The sequence below is a fragment of the Solanum pennellii genome, chromosome 3, assembly GCF_001406875.1.
Source record: "Solanum pennellii chromosome 3, SPENNV200".
Taxonomy (NCBI): domain Eukaryota; kingdom Viridiplantae; phylum Streptophyta; class Magnoliopsida; order Solanales; family Solanaceae; genus Solanum; species Solanum pennellii.
The window spans coordinates 68898015-68921354 of NC_028639.1; the positions used below are offsets into that span (position 1 = coordinate 68898015).

General features: G+C 32.8%; 2 protein-coding genes and 1 long non-coding RNA gene across 6 annotated transcripts; all 3 read left to right on the forward strand.

Moving 5' to 3' along the window:
- The first annotated feature begins 412 nt into the window (after positions 1-412).
- On the forward strand, positions 413-1553 carry LOC107014557. The gene has a single exon (XM_015214515.2). It carries the CDS (start codon positions 959-961, stop codon positions 1400-1402), a length of 444 nt encoding a protein of 147 aa, XP_015070001.1. The 5' UTR covers positions 413-958; the 3' UTR covers positions 1403-1553.
- A 6618-nt stretch (positions 1554-8171) lies between these two features.
- LOC114076424 lies at positions 8172-9562 on the forward strand. Its single transcript, XR_003577343.1, has 2 exons — positions 8172-8271; positions 8918-9562. It is a non-coding gene; the product is annotated as an uncharacterized LOC114076424 (long non-coding RNA).
- Positions 9563-11181: 1619 nt separating this feature from the next.
- Positions 11182-22520, forward strand: LOC107014558 (serine protease SPPA, chloroplastic). Of its 4 annotated transcripts, XM_015214518.2 has the most exons (14): positions 11186-11749; positions 13015-13198; positions 13832-13969; positions 14340-14510; positions 14586-14689; positions 15912-15979; positions 16367-16533; positions 17331-17400; positions 17812-17966; positions 20060-20165; positions 20505-20592; positions 20682-20825; positions 21688-22059; positions 22266-22520. In XM_015214518.2, exons 1-13 carry the CDS (start codon positions 11261-11263, stop codon positions 21916-21918), a joined length of 2115 nt encoding a protein of 704 aa, XP_015070004.1. In that variant the 5' UTR covers positions 11186-11260; the 3' UTR covers positions 21919-22059; positions 22266-22520. The 4 variants fall into 4 exon arrangements, with proteins under 4 accessions (XP_015070005.1, XP_015070002.1, XP_015070003.1 ...); XM_015214519.2 differs by lacking the exon at positions 22266-22520 and adding an exon at positions 21361-21574 and having other exon boundaries at positions 11182-11749; positions 14340-14689; positions 21688-21829; XM_015214516.2 differs by having other exon boundaries at positions 11184-11749; positions 14340-14689.
- The last annotated feature ends 820 nt before the right edge of the window (positions 22521-23340 follow it).

The window sequence follows — 23340 nt, forward strand, 5'->3', positions numbered from 1 at the left end:
ATTCATTCATCGTTGATTAGAGGTCTCATCCATCATTGACTAGAGGCCTAATATTAAGAAGCACGAATCTAAATTAGTTTATCAATAAATTTCGAATATCAAATAATCAAACGAAAACACACGAAAAAGTTATGAAATTACAAATGAATCATATAGTATACTTGTATGTACTAGCAAGGAAAAAAACATTAGTAAAAATATAAAATAAAAGCTATGTCTCCTTGTAAAGTCACAGAACTTACTACAAGACAACTCCAGTTGGCTTACCTTCAATATTTTTTTTCTAGTAGAAGAAAAAGCTGCATAATTTATTTACTCCCAACCTCTTGTTTTTATTTGACATGACATAGAAATAAGTATTGACACTCAGAGAGAGGTCCTTTTTTCTAGCTTTATTAACAACAAAAAAACAAAATAAAATAAAAAAGTTTAGTATATATATTTTCTTCAGAGTAGCATATAGGCTTGCACTCTCCCCCTGCATTTTGCATTCAAAGCAGAGCTTCTTATTAAATGAGTCCACGTTCAGAATTCAGAGAAGTAAAGATATATGTACCATTTTTTTTTTACAACCTAAGTAATTAGCCCAATTTTCTGTCCTTTTATATTTACTTGATAGGTCGTTTTTTGTGCCTTTTGTTATTGTAAAAAAAAAACAGGTGTTTTCTCTATCATCTTTGACACCTTCTACCTGTCCCTCTGTACATGTAAATAATGGCGATGTAGTTGTACATGTACATATATATCCAAGTGGTGAAAATTTAATTAAATTCAAAAATATCGTTTTTTTTTTTTTTGAGGGTTGCTTTCAGAAGTAGTATAAGATTGGGGCATGTTTGTTCTATACAGGTGTTTTGATTCAGTTTTCTTTTGCCTTTTTAACATGTACCAATAAACTCTACTTTTTTTGTTCTGTTCTTTTTTACTTCTTTCTAAGATACTCTGTTTTTTTAAAATTATGGACCCTAAGTCTCATATTTTTAATGAGGGGGAAGAATGTCACAGCAGTGAATCTGGATGGACAATGTACATTGGCTCACCTACGAATGATGAAGACGATGAGATGAATTGTGAAGGCGATTTTGATGATGAAGATGGTGTTTTAGGACAAGGTCGTCGCAAGAAGATAATGAATGTTGTCGTTGATGATGATGATGATGATAATGATACTGATGATTCGATGGCGTCTGATGCATCTTCAGGACCAAGTCATCATATTGTTAGAAATGCGAATAAGAGTATAATTATTCCAAAGGAAAAAGGCAATGGAAACAACAAAGCCAGCTTGAAGAAAGGTAGTGGGAAGAATCAAGACAAAGGAAGATACTCTGTTTTTTCAGCAAAAGTTCCATCAAGTAGTGAAAAGGTAAAGAAAAGTAATTGGAAGGGTAAAGGAAAATAAAACTTACTATAACTAGTGGTACTATATTATATATCTTCTCTTTTTGTTATATTACTGTACTTAATTTGTATCTCTTGTGTTAGTACTTAGTGCAAAGTGGAATGTTAAAGATGTTTTGGGATTAGAAATGAATCAATTTTGTTTGGTTCCCTTTTGATTGTCGATGGATATACGTAGAGTTGATTTTTTATATGATTACTCAAGTAATAAGTTATTACTATCTGATTTTGAGTTTTTTTATTTGAGAAATCAACTCATACCACGTAAAACCGTCAATTATCAATTACATATAGAGCTAAACGTTTTTCAATGCCTAGAAATGATGTATAAAGATTTAGTCATGGTATTGTTAGTTTATTGTGCAACTCTACTAACTAACAATGTCAAATAATGCCGGTTAAGTTTAGAGAGTTTGTATACTTTTGAATTTTAGAATGATGATATCAAATTCAGTATATATAATATTTAATAGGATTTTCGATATAAATACATAATTTGAACATACATTTCGCGAGTAGAAACAACTTTATCGGGTGCGGGGTGACCTCTAGGCATATATATATATATATATATATATATATATGTGTGTGTGTGTGTTTATTTTGTAATTTAATACAAATATAGAGTCTACTGAAAGTTAATGGGTTCGATCGAACCCCCTTTGGCTACTGTAGCATCGCCCCTGACACTGTCCAAACCACAACCGGCTTTTGCCTCAGCCACTGCGTTTATCTACTATGCGGTACACCGTTCTTTGATCAACTATGATTATTGTACTTCGAACAAATGATCAAGTAGGACACTTGAATTTAAATAGATTATTAATTCGTTCAAAAGTTACTTGGATTGAGATAAGTTTAGATAAAAAAATTCTTTATCATAACTAAATATAACATATCAAATACTAAAAAAATTATCATATTATAAATATTTTGACAAGATTTCATCTTAGTCAACTTAGACTACATATTCAATCCAACATATATATGAGCTAAGTTTTACAGGTCAAAATGAACGGAGCAAAATAAATAGGCAAGTATTAACCCGTTCAAATTTCAACTAATCAAGTGAATCATAATGCTAATCAAAATTCAAACACCTGCTAAAGCAAAATGACGAGCATTTTGGAACACATTGAATAAGCGAGTTCACTTATAGGCCATAAGGGGCCATTAACTATTATCACGATCATAAAATTTTACTAGCTCTAGATATTTACATTAAATTAATAAATGTAACACATTTATTACTTTATAGATCTTTTAATATATATATATATGTGTGTTCTTAGTTCTCATTTTTAACTGCTAAATGATCACATTGGTCGATTTGACTTTGTCAGAATTTTTATCACACGTACATAAATTGAAAACTTTTAGCCGTCTAACAGACAAGATCTGTTAAAGGTCTTCCTCCTAAACTAAAGTAAATGGGATAAAATAAAATTCTAGTCACTGCGCGCATGCAAAATAAAAAGAGGAGCAAGTCAATGAAAATGAAATATACCCACATGGCTACATACTGTGTAATTATTCTTGTTCAGCAGGAAGCAAAAACTATATATTTTGTTTTCCGTAAACAAGATAATATATTAGTTCGTTCCACTTTGTTTGACTACGCCATAAAATTTAAAAAAAAATCTTTTTTATAAGAAAATTGAAGTACAGAGATTTTTAAAAAAATTGTCATAATATTTGTTTGGTTATTTAGCTTCTAATTAAGAAGATACTCAAATGTGTTAAAAACTTTAAATGTCAAAGGGTTGGGAGCTTTGGGTGGACGAAGAGGAAATAATGAATGGTAACTTGTTTTTTTTATTTTTATTAGATAGATAATTTTTCTCATTTTTATGGAAATTATTTTCTGTAAAAAAATATATTTTTTCAGAATATTTTGATTAACTGAGCATAAAAATCAAAACATATTTTTCTTGGTACTGAACACATTCAACAAGAAAAAAGTGTTTAGGGAAGTTTTGACTAGAGTAATTTTTTCCCGTGAATTTAACGAGAAATTAAATTTTGTAACTTTTTATAAACTTTTTTTCACGAGAAATCTTCGATAGTAGATATACTTTTCTTGTATTTGAATTACAAGTGGACAAGAAATCTTATTTCCTCGACTATGATCTCCACGTGGAGGATTACACATGGGGTACGATGGAACATCCTGCATGCATCTGATTTGAAATTTAAATGTAGAAGGGTGCGGGGCTTTTTAATTGAACGTTGCAAAACGATTCCAAAACGGACCCCCAACCTGTCAACAGACTGGATAACGTGTGTGTCCAAATTAAAAGAAGGAACAATTAACGTAACTTCAGTGTTTTCCAAACATGATGTTTCTCTCTGCTGCCTTTGGCTCTATACCATACTTTTGTATACATTGTATGTAGATGTAGAGCTGTTCCGTTACCGATCAGAGTTATGGTGGAGTCATATATACTCTTTTATAATCGTTTTTGTTAGAAAACGCTTTTTAACATGACATTTTTGTACACAAATTTAAATTTAATTAGACTCTAAATATAAATAATAAACGCCAAGTGAAAAACAAAAAAATTATTGCGTTTATTTATTTTATATGCTCTTTTAAACAGTTCTTTTTTATTTATATAAATAAAAAAATCCAAAGGAACCTTACCTAATCTTTATGCATACGTGTCACGATGATTATATTTGTATATAAAATCAATTTATTAAGCCGCCGATATATTATATAATTCCTCTCACATGTTATAAGAAGTGAGTAGGCTTAAATCATCTAGAATGAGCAAATATATTGAATTTTATAGTTAAATACTACTATACACACAATCTTTGATGAGCATATTAGGTAACTTTTCATACTAAGCTTAATTAATTGGCATAATAATTTTGTAAAATAGAGTAAGAACATGCTATAATCGGTTAAACTATATCTTTTTTATTATTAAAATATCAATAATTCAATGTATATATTTTTATGCATGAATAAACGGAAAAATCTTCCTAACTTCACATCCTCATGTCTGGTAGGGTGATAAGATTACCTTATAGTATAATTTATCCACTTATTAAGAATTCAATTCATTTTGACTTAATTTTTACATGTAAAAATATAATTGAGTTGATTTTAGCTAAATATGTACCTAAAATAGATTTTTCAGAAATTGGCAAAAAGAATTATTTTTTTCCATTTAACATTTATGAAGCCATAATAAAGAAAAAATAATTAATTTTGTTTGGTGGTGTAATTAAATAAGTTGGCAAGAGTTGGATGAGTAATATGACTCATTCATTAGTTAATCATCTTGACTCACACCCGGATATACCAAATTAACTCAATTAAATTTGATCCATTCAAATTTAATTATTAATATCATTCGTCCAATATTTGTCAGTTCTAAATAGAGATAAAGATAAATAGAAGAGGTAAATTCAGGATTCAAATTTTATTTGTTTAACCTTTAAATTTTTTACATCTACAACCCTGGCAGGCATGACCTCTTTAACCCTGCAGATGGCCTAGTGACGGAAGTAGAGTAAATGTACGGATGACTTTCAACTAGAATTTTGTATATATCTTAAAAAATTATTAATATAAAAATATTCACAAGTTCTTAAAGTAGGAACAAGTGCATACATGGTTCTCAAAGATACCGGCAACAATAAAACATTTGGCGTAATCCTATAAAATGTACTTTTTACATTTTACCCTATACCTCAGGTTCAGTGCTTAGCATCTAGTGCATGGTCAATTTTGGGTCCTAATATTGGGTGAGATAAGTCCTTATCAGATCTTGGACATAACTCAAACTACAAAAACTAGCTCAAACGGATGAGAAATGTCCAAGCCTTATAAGGAGTCTGTTCATCTCATTAACTATCAATGTGAAACCTTTTGCTTTAACCGTATTCATAGACCCTCGATGATGGAAGCAATTAGTTTTTCATCAAGAAAATTGAAAATATAACGAAATAAACATATGAGCAAGTCAAAACTGGTATAATAGAGTTCTCAAAGTAGGAAAAAGTACCTACATGGTTCTCAAAGATAGGTACCAATAACATATTTGGTGTAATCCTATAAAATGAAATTCGATGAGAGAATAGAGTTTACATAAACCTACAATGATGAAAGTAGAATTTTCACTAAGAGGATTTAAAATATAAAAAAGTAAAACATGCGAGTAAGTCAAAATATGTTTCAATATCTAATATATATACATAAATAATGTAATTTTTCTGATACCCTAGCGTACCTCTGCTCATGTCTTATACCTTGGAGATAGATAAGTTATTTTTGAGGCACGCAACAAAAATTATTGTCAAACAGCGTGTACTACGTGTATTATTATTAAAAGATGTATAGTCAAAAGTAGATAATATAGGAGCTGATTGAATACAATATAACCTATTAATTACTAGTTGGTACATATATAGTAGTAGTTTGTAATTAACATATAGTGTGTTGTGACGTATATAAATTATGAAAATATTAAAGTGAGAAACGACGAAGAATAGAATATAATGAAGGGATGAGCAGTAACAATCAAACCAGCGGAGAAGAGGAGTTGCGCACTAATGCAGGTGTGTAGTAATGTGAAGAGTACTTATTAATAAATGTGAGCTCAGAAGAACCTGGAAGGCCAGACTCCATGTCATTGGGACACATCTTAATTGTATTGGACAAAAATCAAAAGGCCCAAAAGTACCTTTAATTTTGGCTACTTGCATGTGAGTATCATATCATGATGCTGTCTGCCTTTTTTTTTTTTTTTTGCATCGATCACATTATTTATATTCATAATTGGCTCAAACTTGGCTACCTAGTGGGTGTAGCGGGGGACATAGATTGTGAAACCCCGTTTGGGTTTTAGGGGCTTATGTTCCCTGTTGAGAATGACTTCACTTATGCCTAACAACATCCCTTGTGTCTACTGTGCCCACTTCTGGACCCGTTCCAACGGTCAAATGCTTCTTCTCAAACGGAGTTGGAACCTCATCTACATTTAATTCTTTGTAAAAATTTAAGGAATCCCATAGTGTAATTCAATAATTTCATTCTGTCCCGACAAATTTAGTATTTACAAAAAATCCCTTAAATTTGTTGAGCCGTGATACTTTAGACTCTAGTGATACATGGTAAATGATACATGGTAATTTTAAACTGTTGAGAAAAAAAAGGGGAAAAAACGGTATAGTTAATGTTGTTAATAAAACAGCTAAATTTACGGTAACATATCATTAATCAACATAAAATCAGCACTTAATTGGATATTAATTTCAAATTTTGAAAAACAAAGATTATATCATCTATTTTGAAAACAATTTTTTTGAACAATCTGTTAAATTTCGAACTACAGTAATTTTATTGTTGTTACAGTGGATTTTTCAAGATGAATACTTCGATTTTGATGAGACATTCCGGAATTTGGGTGAACAAATTGCAGAATGAAAGTTACAAAATCGACGGAATCGTTGTTGGAGATTCAATTTCGTATCTAATACATGTATCAGAAACGTCGACTAAACAATATACACACTGATTCTATATGTATCATCAAGTACAGTTGATGACACATTTATTAAACTTAGTGAATGATACATTATAACAATTTTCAAAACATGTATCAGTACATCAACTAAACAACTAATACCTTACTGATACATGATATCAGTTTTCAGAAATTCATATTATATGCAAAACATGTGATACATATCTACTACATGTATCAGTGAATTGACTAAACACTGTACACACTGATTCTATATGTATCATCAAGCACAGTTGATGACGCATTTACTAAACTTATTGAATGATACATTATAACAATTTTCAAAATTTCATGATACATATAAAATATTATGATACACAACAAATTCATGTATCAATTCACCATCTAAAATACTATACACACTTATTCAAATGTATCGGCAAGCACACTAGATTCCTTAAAATTTTTACTAATTTCAGCAAACAGTTTTAAGTACCAAAATACTAACCCCAGACAATGTAGGCCTAACAAACTTACTCTTTGAGTCCTGTTTGGCCTTATGCAAAGTTGATGCTAGAGGAAGAGGAAGGGGAAGTGGTAACTGGGCGAATGTATTGGGATGAGATGAAGATTGTCTACTTGTTTTTATCACCTTAACTTCTTCTAAGGCAAGAGGCACTGGTTCTTATGTTTTTGGTGTGTAAGCAAGCAAAAAATATGGAAGTAAGAACAAAACGGTAGAAAGATATGGAAGTTATCCTGCTTCCTGATTTTTTGAATTTTGAAATTCAAAATTTCAAAATTTGGTCTTTTATTTAAAATTAATTAAATTTAATAATTCAAAATCAAAAAGCTGATTAAAAAATTGAGTGTTTAAATGGATAAAATTTAAAATTCAAAAACTAATTTAAGAGGTTGAGTGTTTTAATGGAGAAAAAATAGGCATTAAAATTGGTAAATGTGTATTATAGGAGAGAGAGTGTAATGTATCTAAAAAATTACACTAAAATAAAAAAAAAGGGAATTATGTAATATTTAAAAAATGTAGGGAAAATTAGAGAATATAAAAATTATAGTTGTGTATTTAAGTTATTTTTCCTTCTTTTAATATCTCTTTCAAACCTTAATTTAGTTTCTTGTTTTGGACCTACTTCTTATTAGGTACACCTAAATATTTGTCCTAATTAATTAACTATGGCATTTTTATAGCTTTAGCTCTAGCCTAGACATTTATATACAACATGACAGAGTCAAAGTAAACACAAGAATGTACTATACTTTATATATTTAAAAGAAATAAATTTAATCATGTATAAATATTGTTATTTTCCGATAAAGGGAAAACCCAATCAGCATGGCAAAGAGAGTGTAACAACGTTGCGGTGAAGGGGTATGGAATACGGATGAAAAATTAATAAAGTTTCTTCCGAGTAGCTAGAGTTATCACATAATTATATACAATATATGGTTTATTTGTTCCATATAGTATATGTAATTCTTCTTACTTGTTTTTTTCTTTAGGTGCAGCAATTTGTTCCATGATTTTTTTACAAATTTGGCCGTAAAAAATTATCCGATAGGATTAATAGACTCAAAAAGCTAAATATATATATATTATAATTTTAGAGATATGAAGGGAACAAAAAATATTCACGTGATAACTAGTGAATATGCCTTCGTTTTAAAAATATCATAGTAGCTAGTAATATTGGTGTGCTATTTTTAAAACGCTACATCTTTTTTATTATACAAGTTATTTGATTAATATTTATTTTTATTTATATAAAGAAGAGATCAGAGTTAAGACCTCGTTGAATGTAGATTGTGTTATGCAATTACTCATTTTGGCTTTAACTTGGACGTTCTTTCCGAATTTTTCTATTTTGGCTTTAATTTGAACATTTTTCGTGAATTTCCTAGCTACGCCACTGTCATTGATTGTGTTTTGCAATTAGTCAATTATCCCTGTCCTCACTGATCGTTTACATTTTATAGATAAGATATATGTACTATGATATCTGTTATTTGATTTACAGAAACTTGAGGAAAAAGCAACATTTCGAAATCCAGATGAGTTCTACTTCTACTTCAAGATGGTTAAAACAAAAACTGTGCATAAATTGGAGTAAGTTACTAATATTCATATATGCTGATTGAGCTAATTTCTGCCTCATTCGTGGTTGATCTGACTTGTGAGACATTGTTTCGATATTTCAAGTACACAATCAGTTTGGAGATATCTACTTAATTGTTGAAATCTTATCACTTGATCTAGATTGAACAATTGAGCCATGTCTATGGAGGATTAACGATTTCGTCCTGTTTGTAGTGCCATGTCTGATGGATGGATGCACAAGCTTTATTCACAAATAATATATAGTTGTTCTATTGTTCCAAGAAAAAAAAGTTAAAGTATCTTCATATCACGAGTTCAGGTGAACAGCTGCCTATTTGGTTTCTTTGGGTATTGAAACTCAACATTTTTTTTGTATGAGTGAAATCTTTAGATCTATTGGAATCACATGATCAAAGTGTCCAAAAAGTAGTTATGGCAGTAATTAGCAATCTGTTAGTAGTCAGGAAAGTGGTGAGGCTGATTGTTAGTTAGTTATAACTAATTACTGCTTCAAATTTGTGATTTCTATAAATAAGATGTGTAATTCATAATATTTTTTCCTCTTCTTTTATCTTCCACTGATTTTATCTCCAAGTAGAATTGCATAGATCCCATGATCCCATGAAATCTAATAAGATTGATCGAACTCATACATCATCCCCTTTGTGCCTTTATGAAACCAAACGTGGATGATTGACAATCATGAATCATATAATTGTAAATGTGGAAAAGACTATATTAAAGAATTAAGTAGCTACTCCATTTATTAGATCAAAGAATTGTGTAAAACTATATAAATTTTAAAACTTTAAAACAACATATAGTTACAATTACTTATTTATATAATAATAAAAAGGAATAAATAGGAACCTAGCTAGAGATATGCCATTTATGTGGCATGTCTTAAAATATTTTGACACTTCATTTATAAATTATGATTTTCTTATTCGGCTAGATTACGAGAATGTAGAAATTTGATACTTTCATAAATCATGGTTCTTCATGTTTACTTATTGAGATTCAAATCAAATATACTTCAAATAAAATTTTAATTTCAAATCAAGCTTATTTTAAATCGGTAAGTTTCAAAAAAAATCTAGATTTAATATCTTATATGATTACTTAATTATGTATTCTTCATCCATAAAGTCACTCAACTTTAAATTTTAATTCAAAAGCCATTCAACTATTCACTATTTTTCTCAAAAAATCACTTAACTATCCACTATTTTCTGAGAAAGTCACAAACTTTAAATTTTAACTCAAAGTCATTCAATAATCCATTTTTTTCTTATAAAGTCACTAAATCATCGAACGAATTCAATGCAATCTTCTTACTTGGATTTGTATAATTTCATAACCTAAATGCATATTTTTGGATCTTGTTATATGCTCTTACTAAAGTGCTTTAGGAGGGTAAAAAGTAATCTTCGACTGATAATGGTAAAAAAAGAACAAAATCTTTTTTGATAATGGTGAAAAAAGAATAAAAAAAAATAAAAATTTGTAGTTTAAATTTGCACAATTGAATTTCCTTAATAAAAAAATTCTCTATAGATAGGAATGTTGTTTCCCGTAAAAAGAACAAGAAAATATTGAAGAGAGAATTACTAACTAGAGTTCATATTATTTAATCATGATTTAAAGATTACTTTATTTAAATAAATATGGACCATTAGATTTTAAAATTGACAAATGTCATTAAATTAAATGTGTACTGAATCAATTGAAGAGATTGGTATACTCGAGAAAATCCTCTTCCTAGAAGAATGAGGTAAAATAAAATGGGCAAATATTGTATTATTAATGGGTCGATTTAAATGAACGGGTCATTTAATTGATTCAAATGGATATAATTTTTCTATTTAAAAATAATTTATAAATTAAAATATCAATTAAATAAATTACATATCTTTTTGAGTAAACAATAAATAATTGAGTGATTTTTTTTAAGGAATAAATAGAATGTTGAATAACTTTTGAGTTAATTTAAAGTCAAGTGACTTTTTTGAATAAAGAGGAGATATTTGAATTAAAATTTAAAAGTGGATGAATTTTTGAGTGAATAAAGAAAATTTGAGGGACTATCAGAGATATTGGTTCAAAAAATCTGCAAATACTCTTGTGCAAAGAATTTAAAAATTCAGGACTACGTGGCGCTTAGGGAACCGCGTTCAAATACTGGGGCATTATTTTTGGAAGCCTGATTTCCCCATATCATCCCGACGGAGTCCAAAAGAGCAGAAAAATAGTGTGAGAGAGAATGGCGAAGCTTTTATCCACACCTCGTCTGACCTCCATTCACAAACTCACAGTCGCTTCAAGTCTCTCCAAGTCTTCTTCTTCTTCTCCAATTCACTCTTCTCCCACTGTTTCCCCCATTTCTCTGCACTCAAATTCCCTCTTTTTCTCCCTCTACACTACTCCTCTCCTCACCCTTCGCTCTATCGATAACCCTTCCCATATTCATCGAAATTTCTCCGTTTTAGCCTTCGACACTAAGAATGAGGACGTATCACCGTCTTCCAAAGATGACACTAAGGATGAGGACGTATCATCGACTAAGGATGAGCCTGTTGCTGAAATCAACGCCGATGATATTGGGAAAGAAGATCAGTATCCAACCGGGGAATTCGAATTTGAGGAGTATGGTGTTTGGAAGAGCTTAGTTGTGAAGTTTAGAATGCTCTTTACGCTTCCTTGGGAGCGAGTCCGCAAGGGAAGTGTTCTCACCATGAAATTGCGCAATGAGGTCAGTACTAAGAGCTATTTTCTATTTAAATATAGATTGAAAATTTTAGTAATCATGTTAGCAATGTCGAATTCCTGCCTGTTCCTATGTGTATAAAAATAGTGTAGTGATTTTTTTCGAATAGAATTATAACTCGTGCCTGTGATAAACTTCGTCCAATGCATCACAGAGTTAATGATGAGCTGCAGTATTTGTTATCCAATTGAATTTGCAATATGCAAGTATATACATGCTTTAGAACGAAGAGTGTCATTAACTTTAATTCTGGTGCATCTGATCATTATTTTGGTAAGGTAATTTTTGTGATGAAGCATAGTACTAAACATGTTTTATTTCTTTCTTTTGGTATGTTCTTTGATTTGGCTGGGGTCTTTCGAAACAACCTCTCTACCTACATAAGTTAGGGGTAAGGTCTGCGTACACCCTAAACTCCCCAAACTCCACCTAGTGGAGCTACACTAGGTATTTATTGTTGAAACATAGTACTAGAATATCACGGTGCAGATACAAAATGCAGAAAAGCTGGCCATGGATCCTATTATATCTGAAAGGGATCGTTTGGTAGAGTGTATAAAAATATTGCTTAATAGAGTGTGTTAGTAATGTTTGTATTAGTTATGCTTGCATTGGTTATGCATGTATTATTTCCTATGCATTGTTTGGTTTGGTATATTAAAAATAATATGCATTGTATAAAAATATTTATTTATAATATATCCTCTACAATTGTGGTGGAAAAGATGTACAAGTGGCTTTTGAGGGTAATTGAGTCTTTAATTATGCTAATGCATGTATTAAATCGCTTTACATTACTTATACCTAGAAAAAGTGTACCAAACAAGGGACTACTAATATATAAAGCTAATGCAAGTTGCAAATATTATTTTTGCTAATGCACTCTATTAAACGACCCCTAATGAAGTGAAAAACCAGCATTAACCAAAATCTTAAGTTCTGAATGCATCTATTGTTAAGTATTACAACACTTTCCTTGCTTCCTTTCCAACCAAACAGTCTACATAATGCAAAGAAGGATGGTCTTCCAAATCTTCTTCTGCTCCTTCCTTGTCCTCTGGTTTTGCATCTGATCATTAAAAGGGTAAAATTATGATTAAATTACTAAGTGTAGCTAAATAGAGAGGCAGAGAATGGGAAGTTACACATTATCGGCACATAATACTTTTAATTTGCTAATTCTTGTTCAGATATTTCTTCTCTGTTTAGTTGAGGTAATTGAACTCTTGCACTGTTTTTTGTCCTCTCAGATATCTGATCAGTTACAGAGCCGTTTCTCTTCAGGATTATCCCTACCTCAAATTTGTGAGAACCTCATGAAGGCCGCTTATGATCCTCGAATCTCTGGTGTTTATCTCCACATTGAACCTTTAGGTTGTGGCTGGGGCAAAGTTGAAGAAATTCGGAGGCATATACTGGACTTCAGGAAATCAGGCAAGAATTCGTCTTTGTACTTTTATGAAATGGTGAGATCCGAAAAAGGTTCATGGGCTTGTCACTTGATTATAAGTATCATACTTTGGAAAGAGGAAAAGGATGACATTTCTATACATCTCACACAACATGTGTGATAAGTCTTCAAGTATGTCGAGCATCTTGGAGTATGCGCCTATTTCAGGACCTCCTACGTCATGAGACTGGGATAATGCAATATCTCAGTTAAGATGAATATTAGACTAAAAAACCATCTTATAAGAAACCTAAACTTTAAAGACACTAGGAGAAAATATTACGCAATGCTAAAAAAAATTATCTTCCTTACCTTCCCATTGTAAAATGCTAAATAAAATGATCAATGTCACTACCTTATCATGTCTTGGATTATGAGGCCATCTCTCTATTGTGGATCATCATGTTATGGTATTTTCCTTTGCAGTTGCATCTGAGGTATCTAATCACACAACAAATCTAAGTTTCAAATGAGTATATGTTGTATAGACTGAAAGTTACTTGGATTAATTAAGCTTCTTATGTTTAAGGAGTGCCATATGAGATCCATTTTGTTTTAAAATCTAGAATTGGGAAATATAAAAGTAAAGAAGAGCGTTAATCTTTGTCATTTTTCAGGTAAATTCATAGTTGGCTATGCACCTGCTTGTGGTGAAAAGGAGTACTACATTGGCTGCGCTTGTCAAGAGCTTTATGTCCCTCCAAGTGCTTACTTTGCGTTGTATGGCTTAACAGTTCAAGCATCATTTTTGGGAGGTTTGTTCTTTAGCCTCCCAGCTGAAACAAAAAAAATCTTGGAGAGATAAGTTCCTCTTAAATATCAGATTTGCTAAATTCTGTTCGTTCTTGAATGTATGGATTAATTACCTCTTTGGAATATTGAGTTGGTCATCATTGCAATAATGGTTATTTTTCATCAATTTAAGTGAGTGCAAAAAGCAAAACCTATTTAAATTTGAAGTTGCTGGAATTTGCTAGCCAGTGTTACTAGGGTTTCAGAGTATGCGTGAATGCAGCCTGAATTGTTGAACAATGCTTCTTAATTGAATATAGCTAGTTTCAGAGTATATGTGATCTCAATTGCTTATGATCAGCCCTTAGCTGCAGCAAATTTATTGCTCTGCAGGTGTCTTTGAGAAAGTTGGAATTGAGCCACAAGTGCAAAGAATTGGTAAATATAAGAGTGCTGGAGATCAACTAATGCGTAAAAGTATATCTGATGAAAATCGGGAGATGCTAACTGCATTACTTGATAATATATATGGAAATTGGCTTGAAAAAGTTGCTCTTACTAAAGGTGACTTCAGATTTGAACTTCATACTGGAGATTTGAAGTCCAGTGGGGATTTTCATGATCTGTTTTCTTACTCAGGGAAGAAAATAGAAGACATTGAGCAGTTCGTTAATGATGGAGTCTACCAAGTTGAAAGGCTAAAGGAAGAAAGCTGGATAACAGACATTAAGTATGATGATGAGGTATAGTAAGTTGCTAGGTATCTTGAGGTATTACTTGAGAAACAGTTCTTTGATTATTTGTAAGTTCAACTGATTTATTAGCTGAATTCTTTTTTTTTCTGGTGTGAGGGAGGGGAGGGGTTACTTTTCAAATGAATTAGGATTCATAATGGATTTACTTCTTTTCCAGGGAAAATCAATTCTTAAGAACTCATAAAGGAAAAGGATGTAGACAACTACTAGTATGTGCCATTTCATGTGACCATTCTGTTTAGGTTCTAGGATGATTTTACCTCTTTCTCTTTATTAGAATTTAAATGAAGAATTTTGCATTTGTATGTATGATATTATTCTTTTGTTCATGGAATGTTGATTATATGACACTATTATTTTTGTTGTGTAGTCAAAGATCTTTTTCTTTGACCACAGTTTTTAGATATATTTTTTGGATTTTTTTGTCGATAAAAATTTGTACTCCCCCTGTCCCAATTTATGTGACACCCTTTCCTTTTTAATCTATCCCAAAAATAATGTCACATTTTTATATTTAGAAACAATTTAACTTTATGAGATGATTGACAATCACACAAGTATCTAATTTCTTAAACTCCGAGCCTAGTCAAATGGTGCCACGTAAATTGGGATGGAGGGAGTATATAATATGTTTATCTAGTTCCCAAGTGTTGCAAATCTAGATTAAAATGTTCAAAAAAACAATATCCAAATTGGAACCTTGCCAAATTAGGTTTCCTGAACTGTTACTGGGAACGATGAAAGTGTGGGATATAGCGAACTCTATATATAAGAAAGTGATAGCTGCACAGGTTATCACAATCTATGCACCCTCTTACAGCCTTATGATGAGATACCCTTAGTATCCAGTGTTTTCACCTTTTCTCTTATCTTAATTTTAGTTTATGGATGAAATCTTGGAAATCAGCTGAAGTTAAAAGATCCTTTTAATGATTAGACAGTCAGTATTTGTCAGACATCTGTATTGCAGGTCTTTATGTGATTATACTAGTATCTTTGCCTAGAAAACAAGATTGGCACGCACTGTTAATCTCTGGATTATCTTGTATGTATTAAGCTTAAATAGTCTGTTTCATTTGTGAATCCGGCCAACTGGATTTTATGACTTCCGCCATAAAAATGTTTAAATTGTTTCTTGAACTTGACATAAGAACTTAACACCTTTTCTCCCATGGTTATCAAGGGATCACTGATTTATGCATATCCTCAGGTAATGTCAATGTTGAAAGAGCGTTTGGGAATTTCGAAGGATGAAAATCTCCCTGAAGTTGATTACAGGTCTTGTCTTTTTGAATTTCAAGTCACCTGGATAATTTTTCTCAGGGTTTATTTTTTTTATTTTGCAGCAATAGTTTTGTACAATTATTATGTACATTGCTTTTCATGACACTTCTTTCTTATGCTTGGACTAATTAATGGCCCTGGAATTTTCAGAGAACATCAATACTTTAAAATAATATATTTTATGTAATTTTACGAAAAAAAACATCCCAGGCGGCTAAAGGAAAGTGTAATAACTTGTATCAGTTCGATTTTGAGATTTTGCCAACTATCAATTGTCATGTATTCTAGTATTGTCTCTCCACATATTCTTTGTCTCAGCTGTTATGCACTATTTTCCCTTTGGAACTTTTAACATTTTGTGATTATTATATTCTGATACAGGAAGTATTCAAAAGTTAGGAGATGGACTCTCGGTCTAACAGGTTATAAAGACCAGATAGCTGTCATTCGAGCCTCCGGGAGTATTAGTCGCACACGCGGTCCATTTAGTTCATCTAGTTCAGGAATAATAGCAGAGAAGTTGATTGAAAAAATTCGTAGTGTACGAGGTATGAAGTGTCCTTATATGTGCACTTTGTCAAGCCGTCAAAATATGTGAAAACAGGTCATTACAAATCCTGATTAGCCATAAATCGTGAATACCAAGTTTTTTAGTCTCAGAAAGACACTTCGCAGACACAAGGCGTTATCTGCTCTGTGCAGTTCTGGATACTTTGTTACTTGCTTTGTTCTCTTTGGCTTTGTTTCCAACTCATATTGTGGAAAGACTTGTATTGTTGATAGGCTTTTGCTTAGTATGAAGGAGAAAGACTCTTGTGAGGAATTTGTCACTGTTATGTTGCTAGAGATTTGATTGAATAAGCAAAGTGCTACACTTCATAGATCAATTTTTTTTTTGTCAGACTTAATAGTAAAACTTAGAGATGGGAAGGCCAGTTTGGTTAGTGGTAGTTGCAGGTTTATTTTTGCCGTCTAATGCATGAACTGGCTATAAGCTACATAAGTTATGCTAGAAGAACAGTATGTAAATTTTTCAGGTAACTAATGGGAGTCAGTGAACAGTTCAATAAGACTCGTGCATGTGCTGTTTCATTAGAGAAATTAGGGTGCAAGATTTCCCATATTCATCTCATCCCTTTTTCTCTCCTGTTTGAGAGGAGGGGACTATTCATTGGTGAACTCTCAAATCACAGCAGATTTGGATGCTTCTGTGTGTTGATTTTAAAAATGAAAGGAGGAAAAAGCTTTTGATAGGTTTAGGTGGTCTCGGTGCTTTTAGGTTATTCCTTTGGTTGCCAATTTTCTTCTTTATATTGTTTTTCATGTGTGTCTCTATGTTGTGCAGAGTCGAAAAGGTTTAAAGCTGTCGTCCTTCGAATTGATAGTCCTGGAGGAGACGCTCTTGCTTCTGATTTGTAAGTCCTGTTATGTTATGGATCTTTCCTTTTTATGCACTATTAAGGAGTCACTTTGCCGTCTAAATTTTCTCTCTGTAACTTGTATGATTGTTGCATTTATATCTCTTCTTTCAGATATATAGAGTCCTAACTATTTTTTAGGTAAACTATTAACATAAGATCCTAACTGTTTTAATTGATTGTCTTGTACAATGGAAATCTTAACTTATCTCCTGTTTGTGTGCTCCCATGATACTTTAGTTAAATCAGCTTGTAAAATAGGAACGTGATGTTGTTCTTTTCCTGTCTTCAAAGCAGTCAATCTATTTTCCACATGTAAAAGCTTCTGTAGTGTAGACTCTGACAAACATTATTTTTATTTTTCGGACCAAATTCTATGTTGATTTATTAGGATGCTTTTTACTACAGAATGTGGAGAGAAATTAGATTGCTGGCAGAATCTAAACCTGTTATAGCATCTATGGCTGATGTGGCAGCCAGTGGAGGATATTATATGGCAATGGCTGCACAAGCTATTGTGGCAGAGAACCTTACATTGACAGGCTCAATAGGTGTGGTGACAGGTAAATCTAAATACTACTACGAATTTTGGTCTTCTATAAACTGTGGTTGAGTGGTACCCAATTAAGGTGCTAATTTCAGATCTGGAATCATTTTCCAAAAGAACCTTATGTTTCATATATGTGGTGTACTGTGCTTTAGTTCTTGTATTTTTGCACTAGCAAGATGACTTCTGCACAGATATATCAGCTCCCAAAAGTTTGTACCTGATAAAGAGATACGTTTGTATAACTTGAACCCAAACATATTTCAGGAACTGAAATGTAGTTTAAATTTACCATCCATTTTTAAGAATTAGAAACAGCTCTCTCAACCACAGGAAAGCATCACCTTGCTTTTCAGGAATGACCTGTGCTCTTCAGGAACTCCATTAATCCTAGTTGTTTTAGAAGAAAAATTGTAGAACTCAATTGGTTTGTGTGTAATTGATGCTACTTTCATCGTCCATAACTCTTTGGTTCACAATTCGATTTTTATTGGATTATTCATCATTAGTTGGTCGGATTGCTTTTTTTCGTCTGAGGGTTTCGGGATAAAATTTTATGTTAGCAAGAGAAAAAAAAGAAAAATGTTAAATGTTTCACGTGTGGGCTGAGGATACATTTTATAAGGTGCAGAAGTGTGGATTGGATATCAATTGATCAGATTTGTTTGTTATCTCCAAATTGGCGAAGGTTTCAACTCATGTTAGACCACCAGTTGAACTATCCACAATTTCCTATCTTTCAAAGGAAGATATTAAGGAAAAAACATTTGTATCTTGAATGGCAGGTGTTTTTCCTTGTGTGGTATAAATTTTTTGAAGACTTTGTGCTTGCTTTACTGGGATCCATAATGTGGTCAATGATCCCTTGCATAAATGAATCTTGTCTGATTCCAAAATCCTATACTATCTTCACCTGAGAATAAATCAAAATGTTCTCCTTTTGAGTGCCATTCAATAAGGTATCACTCCCAAGTACAAAAATTCAGAACACATGCTTCAACTGTATGCTCTTGTATCAGTTTTGGTGCTCTTTGTAAGGCTGATTGTACTGATATTTATTTTACACACTTCAGGTTATGCCATAGAACTGTATCATGAGGGTGCAAGATTCTTCTAATTTTCCAAATAGTCAGTCCTTCTCAATGTATACCATATTTAGATCCACTTAGTACCAGCTCAAAATATATTGAAGTGTAACTAGATAGTTCTACATTGAATGGAATAACAGAATTTGTATCAAGCTCTGGAACTGGAGAAGGTATTAGGAGGTAATTCCAACTATCGAATGATATAATCATTTCAGGAAGAGGCTATGTTAATGCTTTGTCCATGTAATTAGCCTGATGTGGGAATTGAAGAACTGTTTCACAAGATAACATGTCATGTCAAAAATAAAAACAAAAATATGATATAACAATTTAAGATAGAGGACCAACTGTATCTTACAGGTAGGTTACATAATTAGAAAAAGGTAGCTCAGAGGTTGAGTCCTTGTTTGTATCTCTTCACTAGGACCTTTCCCTACTCCCAACGTTGCCATTCACCCACCCACTTCCTGATGCCGGCAATTTCATCTTCACACGTCATTCTCAGATATTTTTTTTGAACCAGATTTGTCTTCACAGTTCTAGATCCGAAGAGCTTGGACTGATATCAGTAAAATTGGGATGACAACTCTCTTTGGTGTGTGTGTAAGAGTGTATGCTTTTCTGTCTTCCTGCAAATAGGGTGATTGAGTTGATCTGGTATCTTGATGAACTCTTTAAGATTTTGGTTTGTGGGAGAGGCAACTCTTGGGTTTACTCCATATTTATGTTGGTCCATGTATTTGCTTTAATACGAATGTCAATCCTTTATAGTTGCAGTTTATCCGTTTCTTGGTTCCTCTGGGTTTTCCGTTCCTATCTGCACTGCCTGGAAGTCCTCTATTCTGCCGCTGCATGCCCCTTACATTTAGTTGTTTTGGTCCTTAATATTCACAAAATTTACTTGTAATGAGGTCTTCAGAGTTGGAATTGACCTTATGAGCTAGCTATGCTATTTCACATGTATGCCCAAGCAAACTTCTAAATCAGATTCAATATTTAAAAAATTACATGTTTTTGACAGGGAAATTCAACTTGGGAAAATTATATGAAAAAATTGGCTTCAATAAGGAGACAATATCGAGGGGAAGATATGCAGAGCTTACTGCGGCTGAACAACGACCATTCAGGTGAATTTTTTTCGTCTTCCTTGGGTTATACATGTTACACCTAGAAGGCTTGAACCCCATTATAAGAACATAAACTTTTATCGTGAATTTTATGTTACATCCTTCTGTTGTTACTGCTCTTTATAACAAGCTGAATTTTGATCTTAGAGACTAGCATAACTTCTGTGCTTATGCCTAACACCAAAATCAGAACTTTTCCACTTCTACTAATGCATCCAGTTGGTTCTCGCTTTGTGGCTTTCGAGTTTAGTTGTTTTAAGCCTACAAATGAAAATCCAAATATTGGATTTTAGATTGTCTTTTGATTTAGTATTTTCTAAGATAGAACTTCATCTGTAGGCCTGAGGAAGCAGAACTGTTTGCCAAATCTGCACAGCATGCATATACCCAATTCCGAGACAAGGCTGCCCTTTCAAGATCAATGACGGTATGATACTTGGTAAAGAAGACAGCTTAGAAGAAAGCAGTCGTTACTTTATTTATCAGTTGATTGAAAATACCAAGCACTCCATTTAGGTGGATAAAATGGAGGAGGTTGCACAAGGGAGAGTCTGGACTGGAAAGGATGCTCTTTCACGAGGTCTAGTTGATGCTGTCGGTGGTCTCTCTCGTGCTGTAGCAATTGCAAAACAGAAGGCCAATATACCTCAGGATAGACAGGTGTGTCATAAGTAAATCTATTTTTGCTGTTAAAACAGCCATGTCAGACTGAGCACATAGATTGTAGTGCTCTGCAGCCTGAAGCATGATTTTCAAGTTTGTATCAGTTTATGCATTGGATCTTTGTCAACTGTCATTCTAGTGAAATTTTGGAGCTCTGTTGGGAACCTAAGGATCCGAATCTCTTGATCTTCTAAGAGAGCTGGTGAATTTTCCTGCCAAAACCAAGTTATAGAAAATCTCAGCTGCATCTGTCATCAATAAAAAAGTAGAAAGATGAGGAAGTTGCCACAACTTTTGAGATAAAATTAAGTGAGATATGTAGTCAAAGGAGAATTCCTGAGAAAATTACATCCTAGAAATAATCTGCTCTCAACTTCCTTTTTTACAAATTATCAAAAAAGAAGAAGTTGAGAATGGACCACTCACGACTTTACTGCAAGATACTTCAGTATGTGCTGTGGTCAAACAGCAGATTTAGCTTTGTTTTTGTGCCATATTTTGGAAATCTGAACAATAGTTTTTGTTTTCATAGTCAGATGTGAACCATTATGGTACTCATCCCAGGGTCTTCTGTTCAGAAAAATGAAATGCATGATGAATTGATGATGTTTGATGCCCAACTAGTTTAGTGGTAATAATACCTAACAAATCTTGGAAGCTGCTTTCTATCATTGGTTACTGAAAAAGTAGTCAGAGGCGATAAAGTTTGATTTGATAAGAAAAATACCGTTGAAACAATATATCGGGTTAGTTCCTCCTTTTTTTTGTTTGTATGTTCATCTCAGTCTCTGTATTTTTTGAAGGGATTTGTAGAGGAGATAAATTTCTCAGTCTTCCTAATTAATTGTTAAAACTGCAGGTTTCTGTTGTTGAGCTGTCAAGGCCATCCACGTCCTTACCGGAAGTTTTAAGCGGCATAGGAAGCTCTTTGGCCGGAGCAGATAGAACTTTAAAAGAGTTGCTAAATGATGTGGCATCATCTGATGGGATCCAAGCCCGTATGGACGGCATCATGTTTGAGAAATTAGGAGGAGCTGCTTACACCAATCCCCTGTTTTTGTTGATAAAAGATTGCCTCAGTTCCTTCTAAGTCAAAGGTTGTATGCTGCTGTTGTATCAGAAATATCTCATTTTGTTATTTGCTCAAGCACAACGTTCATACAAGGATCTTACATTTTGTTGAGGATGCAGAATTCGGTTTGTCTACTTAAGGACAAAAGCAAAAAATCAGGTACTTACTTCCTTTCCTTGTTTTCAGTATAGAACTTCCGATATGTTTTTGTTTCAAATCTTGGGTCGGTGAGTAAGTGAAACAAATGGATAGGTGGTAAACAAAAGATTGAATTTCCTTACTTCCTTAAAGTTGATAGTGCTAAAAATATATTTGGCACTACCAATACTTGTAAAAATTATTTGAGTAATTAAATTAAATTACAGTGGTTGCAGGATGGTATATATGAGCTCTTGCTGATTTGAATTCAGGATGGGTGGTTCTCAACAAGGGTATGGAGGTACTACACGAATTAGTATATCATGACATTCTGTTATATACAACTACTGTAACTTAGAAACAATTCCACTTTGTACTTCCGTATGAGTCATTCTGTTTGAACAGATAGATCCATTGTGACAACAGCCATGTAAAAAATACAGATTTACAATTTAGAAGTGGAACATTCTCATTATCTGTTTCTCCAACTCCTTTCTTTTTCTAAATGCAGTAGAACTATTGTTGCTTCAAGGCTCAAGCTTTGTGCATAGAGGTAGAGCTCGGTTTTAATTTTTTTAGGATTCCCACCTGGCGTTCTTCGGGGCCCAACAAAATCCGAATTCGCGCCCTGGAGCTCCACATTGGTGATAAATTGCTCCTTATAAAAGGTGACTCTCTATCGAGGGCTCGGTACCCGAGACCTTTGGTTGAGAATGAAGGAGCACTTATCACTTCACTACGCCTATATGGATTAAGAGAAACTAGAAAGCTTTCATAACATGACGAAAGAGAACTATACTCCCTCTCCCCTCTTCACAATGAAAATAAAATACAATAATATCCGCAACCACTACCTAGGGGGCATGTTCACTTTCTTTCCTGAAGCCAAACATGTTATGTGTTTTCAGTAGTTGTCAACTGCTTTCGAGGAGTGGTGTGTAGATAACTTTCATGTGTTCTTTTGGTCATGGTATATGGTTATTAGAGGAAAATATAGGAGAGGTAGTTTGATATTTAGAACAGGTATATAGCTATAGCTTCATCAGTTCATTTCGCCGAAGAATATGGGTAATCAATTGCGGTTGCTTTCTCCACCTGATATTATACTTCAGCCTGCACACCAGATCCGGAAGTCACATGGTTAATGTGCTCATATCACATTGTGACTTCAATCCAGATCCTTGACTTTAAAATGCAGTTTCTTATGAATCGTGAGGAAGGAGAGACGGAAGATAAGCGATAGTATTTGGTTGAATTGGGAGTACAACTTACTTTATCCTTGTTAAATCACTTCTTAGACAG